This window comes from Sinocyclocheilus grahami, unplaced genomic scaffold, assembly GCF_001515645.1.
Source record: "Sinocyclocheilus grahami isolate Dianchi unplaced genomic scaffold, SAMN03320097.WGS_v1.1 scaffold1165.1, whole genome shotgun sequence".
Taxonomy (NCBI): Eukaryota; Metazoa; Chordata; class Actinopteri; order Cypriniformes; family Cyprinidae; genus Sinocyclocheilus; species Sinocyclocheilus grahami.
Genome location: NW_015506344.1, coordinates 183,945 through 202,314, shown reverse-complemented (window position 1 = coordinate 202,314; position 18,370 = coordinate 183,945). Strand labels below are relative to the sequence as shown.

At 38.1% G+C, this 18,370-nt stretch overlaps 1 protein-coding gene across 1 annotated transcript in view; it reads left to right on the top strand.

Moving 5' to 3' along the window:
* Positions 1–18,370, top strand: part of LOC107567525 (contactin-5) — a 210,787-nt gene that overhangs the window by 71,232 nt on the left and 121,185 nt on the right. Inside the window, exons 3-5 of the mRNA XM_016253217.1 lie at positions 4,595–4,718; positions 5,524–5,699; positions 16,720–16,815. Of these exons, the coding sequence (XP_016108703.1) occupies positions 4,595–4,718; positions 5,524–5,699; positions 16,720–16,815 (396 nt within the window). The remainder of the gene's footprint in view (positions 1–4,594; positions 4,719–5,523; positions 5,700–16,719; positions 16,816–18,370) is intronic.

Here is an 18,370-nt window from a genome sequence, read left to right as displayed (position 1 = left end):
CCCCCCCCCCCCCCCCCCCACCCCGCACCCCCCGGTCCACGAGGATATAATCAAAACGAAAACTGGGCCTTGCTGTGAAAAAGGCTCGGGACCCCTGTCGTAGAGTACTCTTTTGCAAAACCCCTGTCACTGTCTTCACATAAACTGTCAAGACCTGTTTTTTTTTCCTGTTCTCAGATACCACACCACAGTACGTTGTGTACACAGTATATTCATTGTAAATATGGTGTGGGCCAGAGGAGAGGCCGTGTTTAAGATGATACCTAAACAGGCTGTACCTGCTCAAACCGAGCTGAACAATACAAGAGAGTGAACCGCGACGCTCTACTATAATTGCTTTTCAACTTTTATACATATACAAAGGCTCCATGATGTGCACTCAAACATGTCACAGCCTATCTGTTAAATTGTGTACTGCCATGAGCATTCCCTGTTTAATAGTGAGGGAACGAACGGTTGATTAAACTCTCAAAGGCATTCACTAGGCAGGAAATGGGACGCCTCGGGCGAGGTTTTTATCGCTTGAAGAAATGGCCCTTGTTATTTGAGGCTTTTGTTTAATTTGAAAGAAGGGTGCTTTTGATGGTTGGTCGTCTCTGTGTCACACGGCCAACAAACCGTAAGAGAAAGAATAAGAAAGTTAAACTGAAACAGTTTCCTGAATTCAGACACACACACACACACACACAAGTGTGAAGTCTTCCATGTCTGTTTGTTTTAAAGAAATAGTTAACGCAAAAAATGAAAACGGTCATCATTTACTCACCTTCATGTCGTTGTAAACTTTAGAAATGTAGTAATCAAATTTGAACCAGGGGCTTTCAGACGCCAAAAATCACAAATAAAAGTAATCCATAAGATTACATGTGCCAAATGATTACTAAAAGTGACATGAGAGTGATTAAATAATGACAGTATTTTTTTTTATGTTTTGGGTGAGTTAACAAGTCTGTTAACTTTGAGGAGTGAAAGTACAGAATGAAGTGTTTGATGCTTTTTCTTTTTGCAACAAATTACTTCATACTTTTTCCAAAACATTTAAGGAGAGGGATAACCAGTCCTGTCCTCCAGCTCTGCTGTATCTCTGATTAATGTATAATCCCAAAGAGTTATTTGTTTCCCACTGGAGACCCAGTCTGCTGACAGGAGACTGCACAGATTACTGTTTATTTTCTTCCTGAGGAAGAAAGGCCATGTTTTCCAGCCACTTGATCATTTCTATATGGTGATGTCTCAGCTACCAAAACTAGGTTAAAGATGGTCGAGTAGTACTAGAAACGTTTGTATTATTATTATGCGATGACTGATTGAATGTATTTTTAATCCAGTGCCTGTATATAAGATTAGTATTGACCAAGTTCAGAGGCTGTCATATATAGATCAACTTACTTTGTTGTGTATTTTCAACAGTTTAAATATGAAAAATAACTTTTCTATTGATTCAATGGATTTATTGTATTTTGAAAAAAAAGTGTCATGGGAATAATAATATATAATCAGTTTTTATAATAAATCTTTGAAAATCAAAATCTGGATTTGAATTTGTTTATTATAACCTGAATATGATATGTGAAAGTTTGAAACAGAAAATCATGTTTTTCATCTTGCCACTTTCTTGGTAAAGAAAGCACATTTTTACTCAAATCAATAAAAAATCAGAATAGCAATAGTTTTCTATTTGAATATACTTTAAAATGTAATTTATTAATGTCATTTATTTAAATTTGAAATAACAGTTGACCACATAGCTGTTTTTACTGTATTTATTTTATCAAATAAATTCCTTGAGATTAAGAAACTTATTTTTAAAAATGTATTATTATTATTATTATTATTATTATATTCATATGTTTGTGTGTGTAATGCCTTTATGTCATACATGATATCTTCATCTAGTTACCATGCAAAAATGGCATATTGTTGTAGTGTCAAAGACATTTGTGTTCCTCTGCCCAAGAATGATCCCCAATTACACAAAGCTTGTCCAAGCTACACAGATCTGTAAATAATTCTCAGAGACAGAGGATGATTGGTGAGGTGTTGAGGAGACGGAAGCGAGCCAGGGAGCATATGGGCCGAGTGGGAGTGTTTGTGCGGGGGAGCGCTCTTTAATCTCAAAGGCCCACAGTCAGCTGAGGCAGCGTATTAGAGTGAATCGAGTGCTGCTTTACATAAAGATTCTCCATTGTTGTCAGTACAGGTGCACTGAAAATACAGCTCACTACTGAATTGATCAAATTAAATTTATGCAGTTAGCAGATTTAACTGAATGAGGGTCTCTTCTCTCCCAATGTTGAGGGTTCGATTGAAGGTAGATGCAAAGTCATATTCTTTTGTTTAAAGTCACTCACATTTTGGGTATTACTTTTAACTTCATGAAACCAAGAAAAATAAATAATTAAATACAAAATGGCAAAAATACTGTACCGTGTATTTTTTTTCAAATTCTAAATAAAATGTAAGGTTTTAAATGTTTCATTTTTACATTCTTTTAAAATGACATTTTTACAGAGTATTGTTATTACTCAGGGTTTGAGATATGTGTGTAACTTAATTGACTCATCATTGTGCTACAGACAATACCTCAAAACATGTGGCTCAAATCAAAGGTGTGCTGTTACTTTTCAAAGTGAACAGACTTACTATTTAACATGGAATCTGATCTCTGCCCCGAAATTGCAACTCCTGACACTTTTTTTTTCATCTGAATTCTCCGTTAATATATCACAATATATTGCTGCTTATTGATTAGCCAATCGCTAATCAATAAAGTCATTGTGACACTGCAGCTGCCGTTAGAAGTCCCGGTTGCTATAAAAACAGTCACGTTCGGAGACGTGCACTTAGGACTGCGCATGCGCACTGGCTGATCTAGCCTGAAAAAATACGCTTTTTTGACGCTATTTGAGTAAAAGAAACAACATTTATGAGACAGTTTTTGTCAGATTTCATTGGTGATTTCAAATCTGAAATTTAATCGTAAACTTGGTGAACAGTTTTGGAGAATTTTATGTTTTCCCATTTAATAAGATAGCAGCTGCGCTTGCATGCCGAGAGGCATTTCAAAGATGGCCACCGAGTGACATGACTTGTCTTAAAGAGACTTTGGTTATAAACATGTATGGATATCTATATCTGCAATAGACCTCAGCACATGTTTTGCTAAATTAACACAATACAATAAGATGATGGCTTTAGCTAACAAAACATCAAAATCGGGTTAATAAAATACAAACCATCATATTCTCACCCATGAAAGGTTATCCTATTTCTTCGTAAATTTAAATCGGGAATTTAAAAAAAAAAGGTACATGTCCAAAAATGGTATTAACACGGTACATGTCCAATGTTAATGTCTAAATGGTAAATGTCCAAAAAAACATGGTATTAGAATATTACATGTCCCAAAAAATGTTCATGTGTTTCTGAAACAACCTGAGATTTTATATTAGTCCCTCTGTTCAGCATAAATTCACTGAGCACCGACGGAGCAGATCTCCTGAGTGTTTCTAATTGGAAGGACTCTCAGTTATTCTACTGAGATATGTTATCGAGTTCACCCTGGGGGCTGAATATATGAGACAGTTAACAGGATTCCTAATGTGGACCGTCTGCCATGTAGATCCAGCTGGACTGGTAGAATGAGCTTAAACTGCTTTGAATTGTAAAAACACAATTTTGTGTCTGACATAGATAGCCTATATTTGGACCACACATCCAAATTAATTTCCCTACATGGGTAAGTAGTACACAATGACATTATGGCATTATTTCCAGTGGGAGGATTTTCTTTGAGCCCAGATTTTCAGAGTTGGGGGAATGTCAATTAAAAATGCATGACGGAAACAAACTGACCGGGTGCTGTAATTGTCATTGTCGATGGCACAGTTTAGTTTGTATGCATTTTCTGTTGGTTTCATTTAGGAATAACAAAGTTTGCAGAATATATAACTGATTTGGCTTCTTTATGAGGCTGCAGGCTTGTGCGACAAAACTACTTTCCTTTTTTTTTGTGGCAACAATGATAAAATACACAGATTAAAGCATCAGTTACACCCTTAATTATTCACTTTTCCCCTTCTTCTTGTTGTTGTACGAGCTCTAAAAAAGCCCTCTGTCTTTGTCGAGAAGTAAGAAAGAGAGAAAGAAATATGAAGTTGGCCAGCAAGTTGTTATGATTATACAGCTGCAATTTTATATTGAGTTAATAAGATTTCTGAACTCATAAGTTGGAACTTCCCAGGAGGACTTGAAGGCAGCGTAAGTGTCTATCTCAAGGGTACAGTAGTGATAGCTCATGCATCACCCCTTGCAACGTTTAAACCCACAATCTTCAGTTACTAACACGCATAGCTTGTCCTTGTATTACTTACAATGTCAAATCAAATGCTTTTATGAATAAATGTTTTAATATTATTATTTTTATTATTTACAAAATGGTACCACAATACAGTATATTATCACAAAAAAAAAAAAAATCAAACAATCCCAAACAGAATATAGGGTACCAGAATGACCCCTAGATTTTAGGGTTATATCATAACTAGTTTCAACTTTGTAAACCTTGTTTTTGTCTTTTTCCATCTGACCCCAGAGAGCGAGGAGTTCGGTCCAGTGTTCCTTCAAGAGCCAGATGATGCAATCTTCTCCCTGGATTCAGATGATAAGAAAGTGATAATGAATTGTGACGCCAGAGGAAACCCTGTTCCGACCTACAGGTACGGTTTACTCATTTCATTAACATGGATAAGTTTTCATTAAATGGATAATAAATGACATTTAATTTCTCTGGAGCTTTACTGTGAATCCTTATTATCCTGTCTGAGTGGCATTTCTGTTAGACTAATGCTAATGACACAGATGCTACACTTTTCTCTGTGGATTCCTAATCAGAATTGATATAATGTTCTAGAATCATCATATTACTAAATTGTACTGTCCTGTGATTCAGCGTATGCGCTACAGTCTCATAGAAGTTCTATCCTTTAGGAAACAGACAGCAATGTATCCGTTTCCGCCTGGAGCATTCGCTGAATGTCTATAACCAAATAAATAGTGGTGCTAGTGAGGTTGAATGATACACTCGGTGCTACTGAGCTCTGAGACACTGATGTGGTTTTGAGTTCTGGGTCATAATTTAGATCGATATTCCTGTCTAATATATAAAAACACATCAGGCTAACAAGCTCTTCAGCGGTTATAATGTGATTACTATATTCTGTCAAAACCTAAAAAAATACAAATCTGATACCAAACTGGGGACAACCCAAAACTAAAACATTCTGAAAGTAATTGTATTCTTTCAGTTTAACCTAATGACCAATGTTTACGAGATCATTTGTAAAGGCAAATGTTTCCTTCATTAGGAAATAAGTAGAAGCATTTTCACTAGTGGTCTTTAATTAGTTACCTCAGTGTAGAAAACTTTATTTAATTGTTTATGCATCAGAATCTATTAACGGCAGCTGATTTATTTAGGTTTTTTTTTGTCTTTTTTTCCCAAATAATTCATTGCTCTTGCAGTTGGCTGATCAACGGAACTATTGTGGACACAGAAGGAGATTTCCGCTACAGTTTGATTGATGGGGACTTAATAATACACAATGCAAGCGAGGCCATTGATTATGGGAGATACCAGTGTAGAGCTGAAAACAGCATTGGCTCCGTCCTGAGTCGAGATGCCCTCCTGCAGTTTGCCTGTGAGTAATTTGAAACTTTTTGGATGCTGAAATTCAGATTCTACTACCATTGAGGTACTATTGTAGTTTTTGTTTTTTTTCCAGTTTCATTTTATTAATTTGGTTTTGTCATGTTTATTAGTTTTAGTTGTTAAAAAAAATCATTTCTATTTTACTTATGTTTGTACATCATGTTGCCTTGGCATCTAGCTAAAATGAAAAGCTTTTTTTATTTAATTGTATTTAATTGTATTATTTTATTATATTTTTTTATTATATTTATTATAATTTTTTGTTTGTTTGTTTAAATGGTCTTAGTTTTAGTTAAATATAATAGTGCTGCTAAAATTATTTGAGTTGATATAATTGTTTAACATTTTTGCATTGGTGAGATTTAGATTGAAATGTGTTTTTAATTTTTTTTTATTTCTCTATTTCATATTGGTGTAATTTCCACATGGCATACCCAAATGCTCACAATAAAACTGACTCCTTCTAATGCTACTAATTAAAAGTAAATGCAATTAAAGTTATTCCCATGATGCTTTGATCATTTCCTTAAAATATAGCCCCAAAGTTGTCTCCATCAGATGGAAAAGTGCCCTTAAAGCTTTGCTTCACAAAACAAGAGCAAAAGCACATTTATTTCCCTAGTAATCCCTTGGCTTCCCTCCAAAATATCATCACAAGCCACGGAAGCATGCAGTGTGGAGCTAGAGGCACAATTGCTTGCTGGAAAACACATTGTTAGTTTTGCTTACAGTTTCCCCAGGAGCGATGGCCATAATAGCCTTATTGGCGTACCCAACGGGATTGTGTACTTCACTATTCACTGCCCATGGTGTTTTCTGTAGAAAAACGAACACTTGGTATATGTGTGATGTAGCATTCTTACGAGCAGTAAATGTATTATAGCTGTGGTTAGGAAGCCTGTTTTTTGCTTCCCAGACTGTACTATTGAAGAGGTATTCGCTCATGTTCTTTCGCCCCCATGAAGATCTTTTTTGCAAAAAAGAACACTGCGAACGAGATCGGGAAGTCATCCGGTCTTTTTTTTTTCATCTCCATGAGCTGCCAGCCCTCATGAACACACTGTTCTTTTTTGTTTTGTTTTTTCTGTCGTCCTTGTCCGTCGCCTGGCTATAACCTTGCTCCGATCATTGTTGTCCGTTCTGAAGGTCTGTTGGAGAGACAAAGGAAAGCTCCTGGCAGCAGACATTGGGATGCAGAGCTTTTCCCAGGCCTCACATAACAAATGGCCACCATTCATCACCCTGTTGGACACCCAAGGATCTTTCACTCTTATTGGCAGGGGACAATCTCATGAGCCTGACATGTGCAACAAGGTTGTGATTATTTCAACACCTTGGCACCAAAGGCAACATGAAACACTATTCACAACCTATTTTACTTCCGCATTCTGATGTATTTGCGAGTCAGACAGGATATTTAATGAGGAAAATGTAGGGAGTGATTTGATTTTCTCCCATGACAACTGATTGGATCAAAGTTGGGCATTAGTTGATGACCACCCAAAAAAGCAGCACAAGTTATTACACATATACTGTATATTGGAATAACTGATGAATCATGCACATTAACACTAAGAAAATGCATTTAGAATGTAAATAAGTCATTTTTATTTGTGATGAACAGCATTGAGACTCCTACTCTGTGAAACGGTTTAAAAGCTCAATTAGGTTTTTGTAATTGTATCAGTACCTCCAAACAGTAATAGTGAACTGATCAGGATTCACTCTGAACCTTCAGACTTTCACAAATCTAGCAGGTTATTCAAGAACAGAGCAATCTGAAGTGCACTTAAAAGCGGCAAGAGCTGATTTCTGCTGGCAGCTACTACAGTGCAATTTCAAAATGATTAAAGGCAATAATTCCCTGTGTGAAGTGTATTGGTCGAGGTCTCAGTTCATGAAATGCAAACAGCTCTTCTGGCCATCCAATGGTAGGGGAACATTTAGCTTGGATCTTTTTGTTTGCTGTCTTTGATTGAGGAAGCTGGGCATGAGTTTCCCAGAGATGGTCAATTCGGCTGTTTGGAGAGGGGCCTAGTCTTTCAGCCCGGCCACGGATGTCACAGCCCTCCTTTGCAAAGAGACTACTCACAACTCTTGCCAGGGAAACTAGTTGGTTTGCACAGAGTATCCACAGCTCCCCTAGAGATTCAGAAATTTATTTTTATATAAAAAAAGTGTTGGAGAAAGAAAACCACTAGTCTGTATTCCATTCACAGTTTGTTTGTTGTGCCCCCAAAGCATTCCCTGTTGGGCTTTTTTTCTGTCTCTTTGTTTTGAGAAGCAGAACTCCCTGGTTCAAGCTAGTTACCAGGCCACACTTTGAAGACTGCAGGCAGAGGGAGTGTCTCTTATCTCACCCCCTTCAGAGATTCAATCCTCTCTCAGCAGACCCCTCCAAAGTGGGAGTATGTGACTTAGGTATCATGGCTTGAAAGAACAAGCCTGTGGATATGCACATAGGGTGGTGCTGTTCAGAACTCCACTCTGTTTGACCACAGAAAACAGGGACATCAGGAACTGGATTCTCAGAACTAGAAAGTTGCTAAAAGTGGCTTCCACTTTAAAGGCCCTGATGCATTAAGGGTTCATAGCAGCCGGGTGCATGTGAGCAACCTTCTGAAACCTAGAGTAGAATCACAATTGAAACACACTATCATCCCGTCGACTTTCTCTCTTTCTTTTTTTCAACCTAGGAAACGAGGCCATTTGTAACATGAGGGCTTGTGATTTATCTATAGCGGCCATTGAATTGGAAATATTTCACATACAAAGAAAAGGGCTTATGGACGGCGAAAAAAAATTTGAATACATACTGAATTATTTAAAATATATAAAAATGTATGAATTGGACACTTTTATTTTTTTTTCATATGGCCATGTGTAAATAGTAAGAGAACATCCAATCAGAGAGCAGTCCAATCAATACATAAAGTTTAAATACCCCTTTTAAAAGGTCAAGTATTGTCTTAGACTGCACACAATTATTGAAATGAGAACATTGGTTCTTGCAGATTCTTATCTTATCTCCCATCCTCCCTTATAGTTGAGAACAGATGAATATTGATTTTCCCTACAAAAGTCTCAGTTTACCATCCAAGATGAGGGGTCAGAAAAATATGAGATGAGCGCTTGAAAAAGAAGAAAGAACCCCAGTAAACATATTTTTTATCTTTTCTATCTTAACTTCTATCAAACGGATCCATTATTTTTACATGGTTCATTTATTACGCTTATCATAAGAATCCATTGCTTAGTTTTTGACAGTCCTGTAAATTATGCCAGTTTTAGCAGGACCGACTGCCCTCCTAATTTACCGCTGCTTTTACTTTAGTAAGTGAAGAAAGAAATAAAACGAGAAAGAAAACTCGTTACATGTGTCATGTGTTTCATGACCCTAGCTAGCTGTCTAAAGATATGACATTTATCACATCTTTTCCTTTGACCATGCAGGAACAACAAAAGAAAATCTATTTTCCCATTTAGACTACAGTGGAGAGCATTGATTAGTTATAATTCATATGTCTAGAGTGAATTGACGAGGGCCAGGGATAACGCGCTGATATGGAGAACAAGAAGACGGCAGTGACAGCGGCTGATAAATCAATAATATGCACTGTTACAATGGGATTTCCAGCCTCTACATCCCGGCTCTCTCGTGACAGTTTGTTGGAGGAGATCACCTTTCCAAGGCCATGCATACACAGCTCATACCAATACTTCTTTCCTGCCGTCGAGCCGGGGAGAAGAAACAGACGTCTGCTGCTTTCCAACGGCCCGCCCTGACATCCGCCCACTTCACATAAATAAGATATAAACTATTGAATTTCTCTCTCTTAAACTTTATTTATTCCTTTTCTGCAGTCCCAGAGAGAGGTGTATTGTCTTTTCTCAGCAGATGCTTTTGTTTTTCATGGAAAAAAGAAACTTTGATCTCATTCTCTTTCATTGTGAGCAGCCCCCTGTAGGTTTGAGCGTTAAACACAGGTGCTGCGCCTGTTGATGGCTCTTTGTGCTTTTGCTGCAATGGAGGAGTGCAATAATTCCCTGCTGATCACAAATGGATTGGAATGACATTTGACCGATATTGGATTTAGCCGATGATGATACCAATGTAGAGAATATAGCCGATAACCGATTAATTGGCTGAAAGTTTCTAAAAACACTGCTGAAATCATGAAATCATTCAACACAATGCAAATTAGTGCTGAACTTAAAGGGATAGTTCACCCAAAAAAACGAAAATACTGTAATTTACTCATAGTATGAAAAAATAAATACATTAAAAATAAAATCCTGTTGAGATCAGTGGGTTTGTTTACCCACCTTCTTTAAAATCTTATTTTGTATTCATCAGGAAAAATAATTAATAAATAAAAAAATTATTAAATCAAATAAAAATGTATTATTTGTTTATTTGTATTTATTTGTATTTTTTAAAATTATCATATGAAATATAAATGTGACGTACAGGTAAGGGAGAAAAAAAAAGATAATACTATTTCAGTCTTTCTGCTTCAAAATCGCACATGCAATTTTGCATGTTACTTACTGTTTCTTTGTAATTATTTGCCAGCAATTAATTACTAGCAATTTTTGAGAGAAAATTGTTTCAAAGTAAATCCTACACCATCTTTTCTTTTTCAATGGGGTCTTGTCAACAAAAAAAAAACGATATCCTAACAGATATCACTATAAAACAGTATACATTACAGTAAATACAGTAATATAAAAAGTAAATATAATATTTTTATTTGTATGCAATTAAGGCAGTCACATTGAGATTAAGCCAGGATATAAATAACCTGGCTTAATCTCTTATACACACACACACACACACACACACACACACATTTGAATATAATACCGTGCTCACATTTTAGATGTGCTTTATCTTGTTGATAATTTTCTAAGAACATAGGAACATGTATTTAGTTAGAACACATTTTATCAGTGGATCATGCAGCAGTGAGACTTTGAAGTCAAGAAAAATAATCACAATAATTCACAAATGAAGGATAGCAGTCTCTGCACAGAAGTGACTAATTATTTAATTAATTTAAAAGATTCATTACAAAACAGTGAAATACCACTAACACACAGCCCACTTGCTTTTCAGAGCACTCTCAAACCCATGCAGCGCATGAAATGCGACAGATCAACAGCTTCTCTGTAGTGGGGAGTGTTAAGCAGTACGATTGAAAGGTTGGCAAGCTTATCTTCTGCAGGATGACTGTATTCATGCAGGAGCATCTGACTGTGCACAAATGAAGAGAGAAAGGTGAAGTGCTTTGGGGAATCAAAAGAATGGTGGACTACGAGTTAATGTCCAAAAATGCGATGTGAGCAAGAAATGGAACATAGTGGCCAAACACAAGCTGTTCGACTTGAATGGCAAAATCACACTGAAAGGGAAATCCAGACTGTGTTCAACAAAATATACACTGTGCTTCCTTGCGATGCTGGCAGCATTGTTGAATGTCTGTGATGTTTCATGTCTTTGCATGTCTGATGTAAATTTTCATGGTTACACATTGTAATGATGAATGAAAATTCATGCAAAAGCTTCAAAATAATTTCAGAGCCAGCATGTGTTAGCAGCCTTGTTAAATCATTTACATTTGTTGTTTTCAGATTTGAGACAAGACACTTCAGTCTGGAAATGAACAAATTACAAGAAAAAACATTCATTGATGAATCACACAGTAAAACCAGAATCTTGGGCAAAGTAAATGGGATCAATTTAGTATTTCAAGATTTCAAATCAAATTCAAATACAATGGCCTCAAACACTCAAAGTGTTCTATTAGGGCAGAAATCAGATGGCCAAACAGGCCATTAGGTGTATTCGTATGTACTCACGTCCAAAAAAAAAAAAAGATTAAGGTCAGTAACTTTGCAACTACGTGTCAACTAACTCTTAGAGTAATAGCAGACTGTAAGGTTAGGGTTACTAGAATAAGTTACTTAAACTCAGAATATCCATTAAATGACTATCAAAATTAATTCATTGGGAACAAAACCCGATGTATTTTGAACAAAAACATCGGGAATGCAGGAGACATAGAATGGCGTAAAACACTGGACAAAAGGAACCAAGGCACAGAACACTCATTAAATACATGACTAAACGAGGGAATTAACGAGAAACACCTGAAATAAATTAACACAATCAAACACGGGAGAAACTGGGTCATGGGGAGCACATGGGGAGCAAAACACAAGACAGGAACACAGGGGCATTCCAAGGGCGTGACATTACCTCTCCCTGCTGGAAGGCGTGTCCACGTGCCTCATAACATCCAACGGGGAGTTGGGGTGGGCGCTCTGGAGGCCTCTAGGGACAGACTTAACATGGGATGGAAGGCCCATGGCAGATCAGGCAGTTCAGGGAGCCATGTCGGAGAGGGTAGTTCAAGGGGCCTTGGCGGAGCAGGCAGAATAGGGAGCCATGGTGGAGCAGGCAGTTCAGGACGCCATGGCGGAGCGGCCTCTGTGGCTTTGGCCTCGACACTCGGCCCCGCCTCTATGGCCGGAGCCCTTCATTCATTCATTCAACTTGGGAACAGGAGCCCTCTCTGGGCTGGACGTGGGAATAGGAGACCTCTCTGGGCTTAATTTGGGAACAGAAGCCCTCACTGAAGCAAGCTCAGGGGCTAGAGCCGACACTTGAGTGGATTCAGGGGCTGGAGCCAACACTGGAGCGGACTCAGGGGCTGGCTGGATCCCACAGTCTCTTCCTCCGCATTCTCATCTTTTGGGCAGAGGTGGAGGAGAATAGTGCTGTCATCTTAGGGCTTTGGAGTGAATCGACCAGCCAGCTTGACAATGGAATGGCCGGCGGGCATACAATGAAACGGCCGGCAGGCTTGACTGTGGAGCGGCCGGTGGGCTTGACTGTGGAGCGGCCGGTGGGCATGACTGCGGAGCGGTTCTGGATCAGTGCCGGATGCTCTCCAGACACCGGAGGATCTCTTCCCTCCAGCTCAGTACAGTAGTGTCTGGGAGGTCCACGGGGCGATGGTAATTGGCCCCGATCCAGAACAAAGAATTAAGCGTAGCGTCATCCAAGGCCGTCTTAACGGCGAGCCCGCAGAACTACACAAATGAAAGGTCCTTCCAGGCTAGGGCGCGAACCTTGTGGTGGTTTCCATACCCACAGGGAACGGGAAAAGAAAAACTTTCAAAAACTGAAAGTTTTGGGTCCAGTGTCCTGTCACGATCCTTCGGAGCTAGGAGCAAGGAGACGAGGAGACACAGGAGTAAACTCAAACAAACAAAATTTAATAAACAAAAAGGCAGGAGCGAGCAGACGAGGAGACGCAGGAGTAAACTCAAACAAACAAAATGTAATAAACAAAAAGCAGGAAACATTGGGAACGCAGGAGACATAGAATGACATAAAATATCGGACAAATGAACCAAGGAACAGAACACTCTTTAAATACATGACTAAACAAGGAAATTAACGAGAAACACCTGAAATCAATTAACACAATCAAACATGGGAGAAACTGGGTCATGGGGAGCACATGGGGAGCAAAACACAAGACAGGAACACAGGGGCATTCCAAGGGCGTGACAGTATCTCAATTAAATCGTTTTATCTGCCCACAGAAAAATTATTGGTTGTTTCAGTTGGACTTTGCCATGTAAAGCACATACAGTATGTCATGTGACTGCAGTATCCGTGTGTGTGTGTGTGTGTGTATATATATATATATATATATATATATACACACACACACATACATATATGTCCTCTCTTTCTGTAATGTATTTTTTTCACTCTTTCAAGTCAAGGTATTTATTGTTGACCAGTGAGCTTTATTCTGCAATGCTGTACACATATAGATGTCTATATTTTGTCAGACCACATGTCAAGGTTGTGCTTTTCAAATCATACGTTCCACCAGAAAATATAGCGGTCTGTCAGATGTTATAATACACAGGGGCAAAGATCAGCTATTATTCAGTAGAAGTGATTTACCACATTGTTGTGTCAAAACCAGTCATGTTAGCCTAGATATTTAAAAAACTTCAGCGAGGACAGACCAGATGCCTGCTGTGTTTGGGACTTTTCCCGTCTGCTTTTTACTCGTACGTTCATTTTAGACACAAAATGACTTTTGTTTTCAGAGCTGATGAATAGATGTAGTGTAGTCACAGTATGGAAGTGGATCGCGAATGCTGTTTCACGTGTGCATGGATTGTGTTGCTTCATATGCAGAAATGAAACACGCTTGGTAGTTTTTCCCGGCCCCCCCCGACATCATTGCTGCTGTGTGAAATTAAAACTGCCTCACTTCAGTCTGAAAGGGGCTAATCAACACCACCCACGACCAGGGCAGATGAAACAGCTCGTCTCCTGTCCTACAAGCTCTGTCTTCTGTTCTGCCTCAACCCACAGTAGGGAAAATTAGCTGCATGTCTGAGCCTGCTTGAATTCTTTAACATAGTGCATACAATTAAACGAAAAAATAAATAATTATATGATCAGGCATTCTTGGCAGGAAGTTGCTGATTTGCACTGCTCTTAGGAGGGAATGACAAGCAAGATATCTTTATTATGTCAATTGTTTCCCATGTGGGATAAAATGGAGAGCAAAGCTGTTGCTTGTCAACATATGATCAAAATTGACCTGTTTACAGTTTTTGCTTTATTGTACTGTAGTGTACGTTATTGTACTGAATGTGCACTTGTAGTGTACTTCAAATCTTAAAAGTAAATAAAAAACTGTACTTGAGTTAATATAATATTCATGAGTCTAAGACTATGTTTCTTAACACACTTATGTACACTTTTAAAAAGTGCACTTTCTAACAAGCTTAGTCTAAATTGGAGTTCTACTTTAAAGTACATTGTAAAAAAAAACTTTTAATAATCCATTGTTATGTTTTAATGAAGTACACATTTATTTGATGTTATTGGTTAACATACTAAAGCACATGTAAAGTGACTGATTATTATTGTAACTGTAGTGTGTTATCTCATACACAAGTTCATACGTTAAGTGTTCTAAATTGTAACTTCATCATTACAGATGTGTAATTACATTTTTTTTTTTTTTTTAATCACAAACATAACTGAGAAGTTTTCTTGTTCTTCCTCTAGATCTGGAAGCTAGTTTTAATTAGCAAAAGTTGTTTATCACAGTGGTTCTCAAGAGCCAAAAAAAAAAAGTTGTTCTGAAGAGCCTAAAAAAAATTGTTATTGTTTAGTTCCTTGTATGAATGTGGCTGCTAAGCCAAATGAAGTGTCATTCCAGTCGAACTCTGGTTATGCCATTATATTTGTTCATATGTCAGCACAGCGATGCTTAACTGGGACACTTATTGATTTGCTGACCTCCATAAATGCTGCTAACATTTCATTTCCATTTGCACCTTATTGCCAAGAGCTTAGAGAAGTGGAAGATTTAAGTGCAGGCTCAAACTGAGCCAAAATTACGTTTACAATAGTGTAATCTAAAAATTAAGAGTTAAATTTCAGCAGACCCAGGAGCCTCAGGGCTGAAAATGTGTCACTGAATGCTCATATTGTATGTAAATCTGAAGGAAGATTTTTTTTTTTCTTTTTCTATTTTTAAATTGTTTCCTGAAGTTTACTGTGCTATTTGCATATAAATTAATAGTGTTTATTGTTGACATTGACGCTTACATATAGACTGGTAGTTGACATTCTCACTGTACCCTAAAAGGCAGACTTTATTAATGTGGGCTTTGAGATTTTGAGGTCTTTTTCACATAGGAAAGAAATCAGTAGTAAGATATATTTAATATATCAATATTTTCTCCTAAGATGGATTTGTTATTAAATTGAGACTGTTGTTTATCTCCTGAAATGTACAGCGCTCTCTCCCACCTTCAATACCACGACTGAGGTGCCCTTGAGCAAGGCACCGAACCCCCAACTGCTCCCCGGGCGCCGCAGCATAAATGGCTGCCCACTGCTCCGGGGGTGTGTTCACGGTGTGTGTGTGTGTGTGTGTTCACTGCTGTGTGTGTGCACTTTGGATGGGTAAATGCAGAGCACTAATTCCGAGTATGGGTCACCATACTTGGCCACATGTCATGTCACTTTTCATTTTTTATTTTTTTTTAAGAGAACTTCAGATGTTTTGTTTTTTGTTTTGTTTTGTTTATAGATACGTTAGAAATAGATACGTTAACAAAATCTTAGCACATATTTTTAGCTGGGTAATTAAATTAAATGTAACTGTGATCTCCAGTATGTCTCATGACCTATAAGAGCAACCATGAACAATGATAATGTTGCTCTTGACGTCAAAATGTGTAATTACTTTGCAATACTGTGGTAACTCTATACCCCCCTCACCTTTTCTCACTGCGAGGGGCAGTCAGCCAATGGTATGGTGTTGTGCGGAGAGTTTGCTGATTAATTATGGTAATTTATGCAAATGCAATTTGTTCCAACAGATTAAATGTAGTAGCTCCACCTGTCGAATCAGTTGTGAGACTCCTGCGGCCTGATGAAACCATCCCTGCGCTGTGTGATTTCCAGAGCGCCGCTACACGCGGAAACCTTCACCTCTACGTTCCAACTCAAATTACATTTTAAAAATACCACCTGACATCTGTCCTCAGACATGGCTTGAAATTGTAATGATCACCCACAACTTTCAGCTTTTTGTGAACTAAAATGATTTGCCGCGTCTCGTTGGTATTTTAAAAGTACTTACAAGATTGAAGGCTTCGAGCAAGGTTAGCTGATTTAATTACCACTTGGCCGTCGTGTCCGGAGGGAAACAGGAAGTGAGATTTAAGCAGCAGGTTTGGGGTGTGGAGCAGGTTAAAGTGAAAGCTCACGTGGAGGTCAAACCTCAGGTGACAGATACTAAATTTAGCCAAGCCGCAAGCGCTTATACGATTTTCAAGCGCTCATATGCAATCTCTGACTTTTAATCTGCAGGTTAACAGCTGCCTCTGTGCCACAGTGTGTCACTCTGTCACTGGCTCAGTCTACGCTTACATGTGTGTGTTTGCAGATCTGGGGGCGTTCAGCGGTCGGACGAGAGGAGCTGTTTCGGTGAGGGAAGGCCAGGGGGTTGTGCTAATGTGTGCCCCCCCTCCCCATTCGCCAGGTGGGTACTCTCTTTCTGTTCTGTCTCCATCTCTATACCCTGTTGAAAAGAGCAGCAGAAAGGTCACCACCATGTGTTTTGTTTTGGATGCTGGCTGCATTTGAAAACGAATCGTATATGCAAAAATCTTATAAGATGGATATTACAAGTCATATAGATTTATCTTCTATGCCAGTACTAGATTTGCTCTGCTGAATTGCATACTTACTGTAGGTTCCATACTATGAATGCAGCCCATTTCTTGCCCCATTTAAATGCAAGTGCAGGTGGCGCTACAGCTAAAACGAATCATCACAGCTCATATCATGTTGCTGTTTAAATTAAGTTGAAATCTGGCTTTGGTACATGTGCTTATCCTATAGACCAGTGTTTCCCAACCGGGGTACCGTCTGTCGAGAGCAGGGGTGCCGTGTAAAAAAATAATTTAAATTGCTAAAATGTTCAAAAAAGCATCTATTATATAATATCCATTTCTGATGTCGCCAATAATTAGAGATGCACCGAAATTTCGGCTGCCGAAAATTAGCTCACCGCTCTGGTTTCACTTTCACGTGGTGTGACGCTTTGTGTATTATCCGCTCTATGCGTGTGCGCTCCGCTCAGTCGCTCCACTCATATACCGCTCATGCTCATCGGAACAGCAAAGTCCACTCAAAAATTGAGCCGACAGGAAACATCGATGTAGTACAGTATTGTTTCTGTCTGCAATAGCCCTACTGTGTTGTAACATGGTGTGGTATATGGGCAACTCTGGTAATGCTGCCCTCTCATTCATTCATCTGCTAACCACTATGTTATGCTCACGTGTTCTGATAATAACAGCTTTCTATGACTAAACATTATTTGGATAATTGGTATAAAAAAAAAAAAAAAATTTAAATATCTTACCCCTATTGTTAGTGCAGTTCTTCCCTGTTGTACCGAATATCTATACTTTTCAAATTATCATATCGAAGTTAGAATTTCAAATATTGTGACACAATTTATTTTGTAGGGTGCCACAAGTTTGTTAAAATTTCCAAAGGGTGCCGCGACTAAAAAAAGGTTGGGAAACACTGCTATAGACAACTCCTATAGACAAATCAACACAAATAGACAACAGACAATCAAATTTCAGAAGCCAGTAATTCCAATTGTGAATGTCTCATAATGAGGAGATGTGGTATATGTCTGCAAGGTATGGACAAGAGGCTGCATACTAAATTGTGGGGCAATTTACCACAAGGTTGTGTTATAATAGGATAATTTATATTTTTATGTTTTGGAATCTAAATTACTTGTTTCAAGTGTTTTTAATGAAACTTGTGAAATATTAACAGCAATTCACAAATCACACTACCATTTAAAAATGAAAAGGGGGTCAATAAGATTTGTATGCAGCATGGACACATTAAATCAATCAAAAGTGACAGTAAAGACCTATAATTTTACAACTGATTTCTATTTCAAATAAATAATTTTCTATTGAACATTCTATTCATCAAAGACTCCACACAAACATTAAGCTCCTTTCATCATTATTATATATTTTTTTCATCAATCAAATCAGAATATT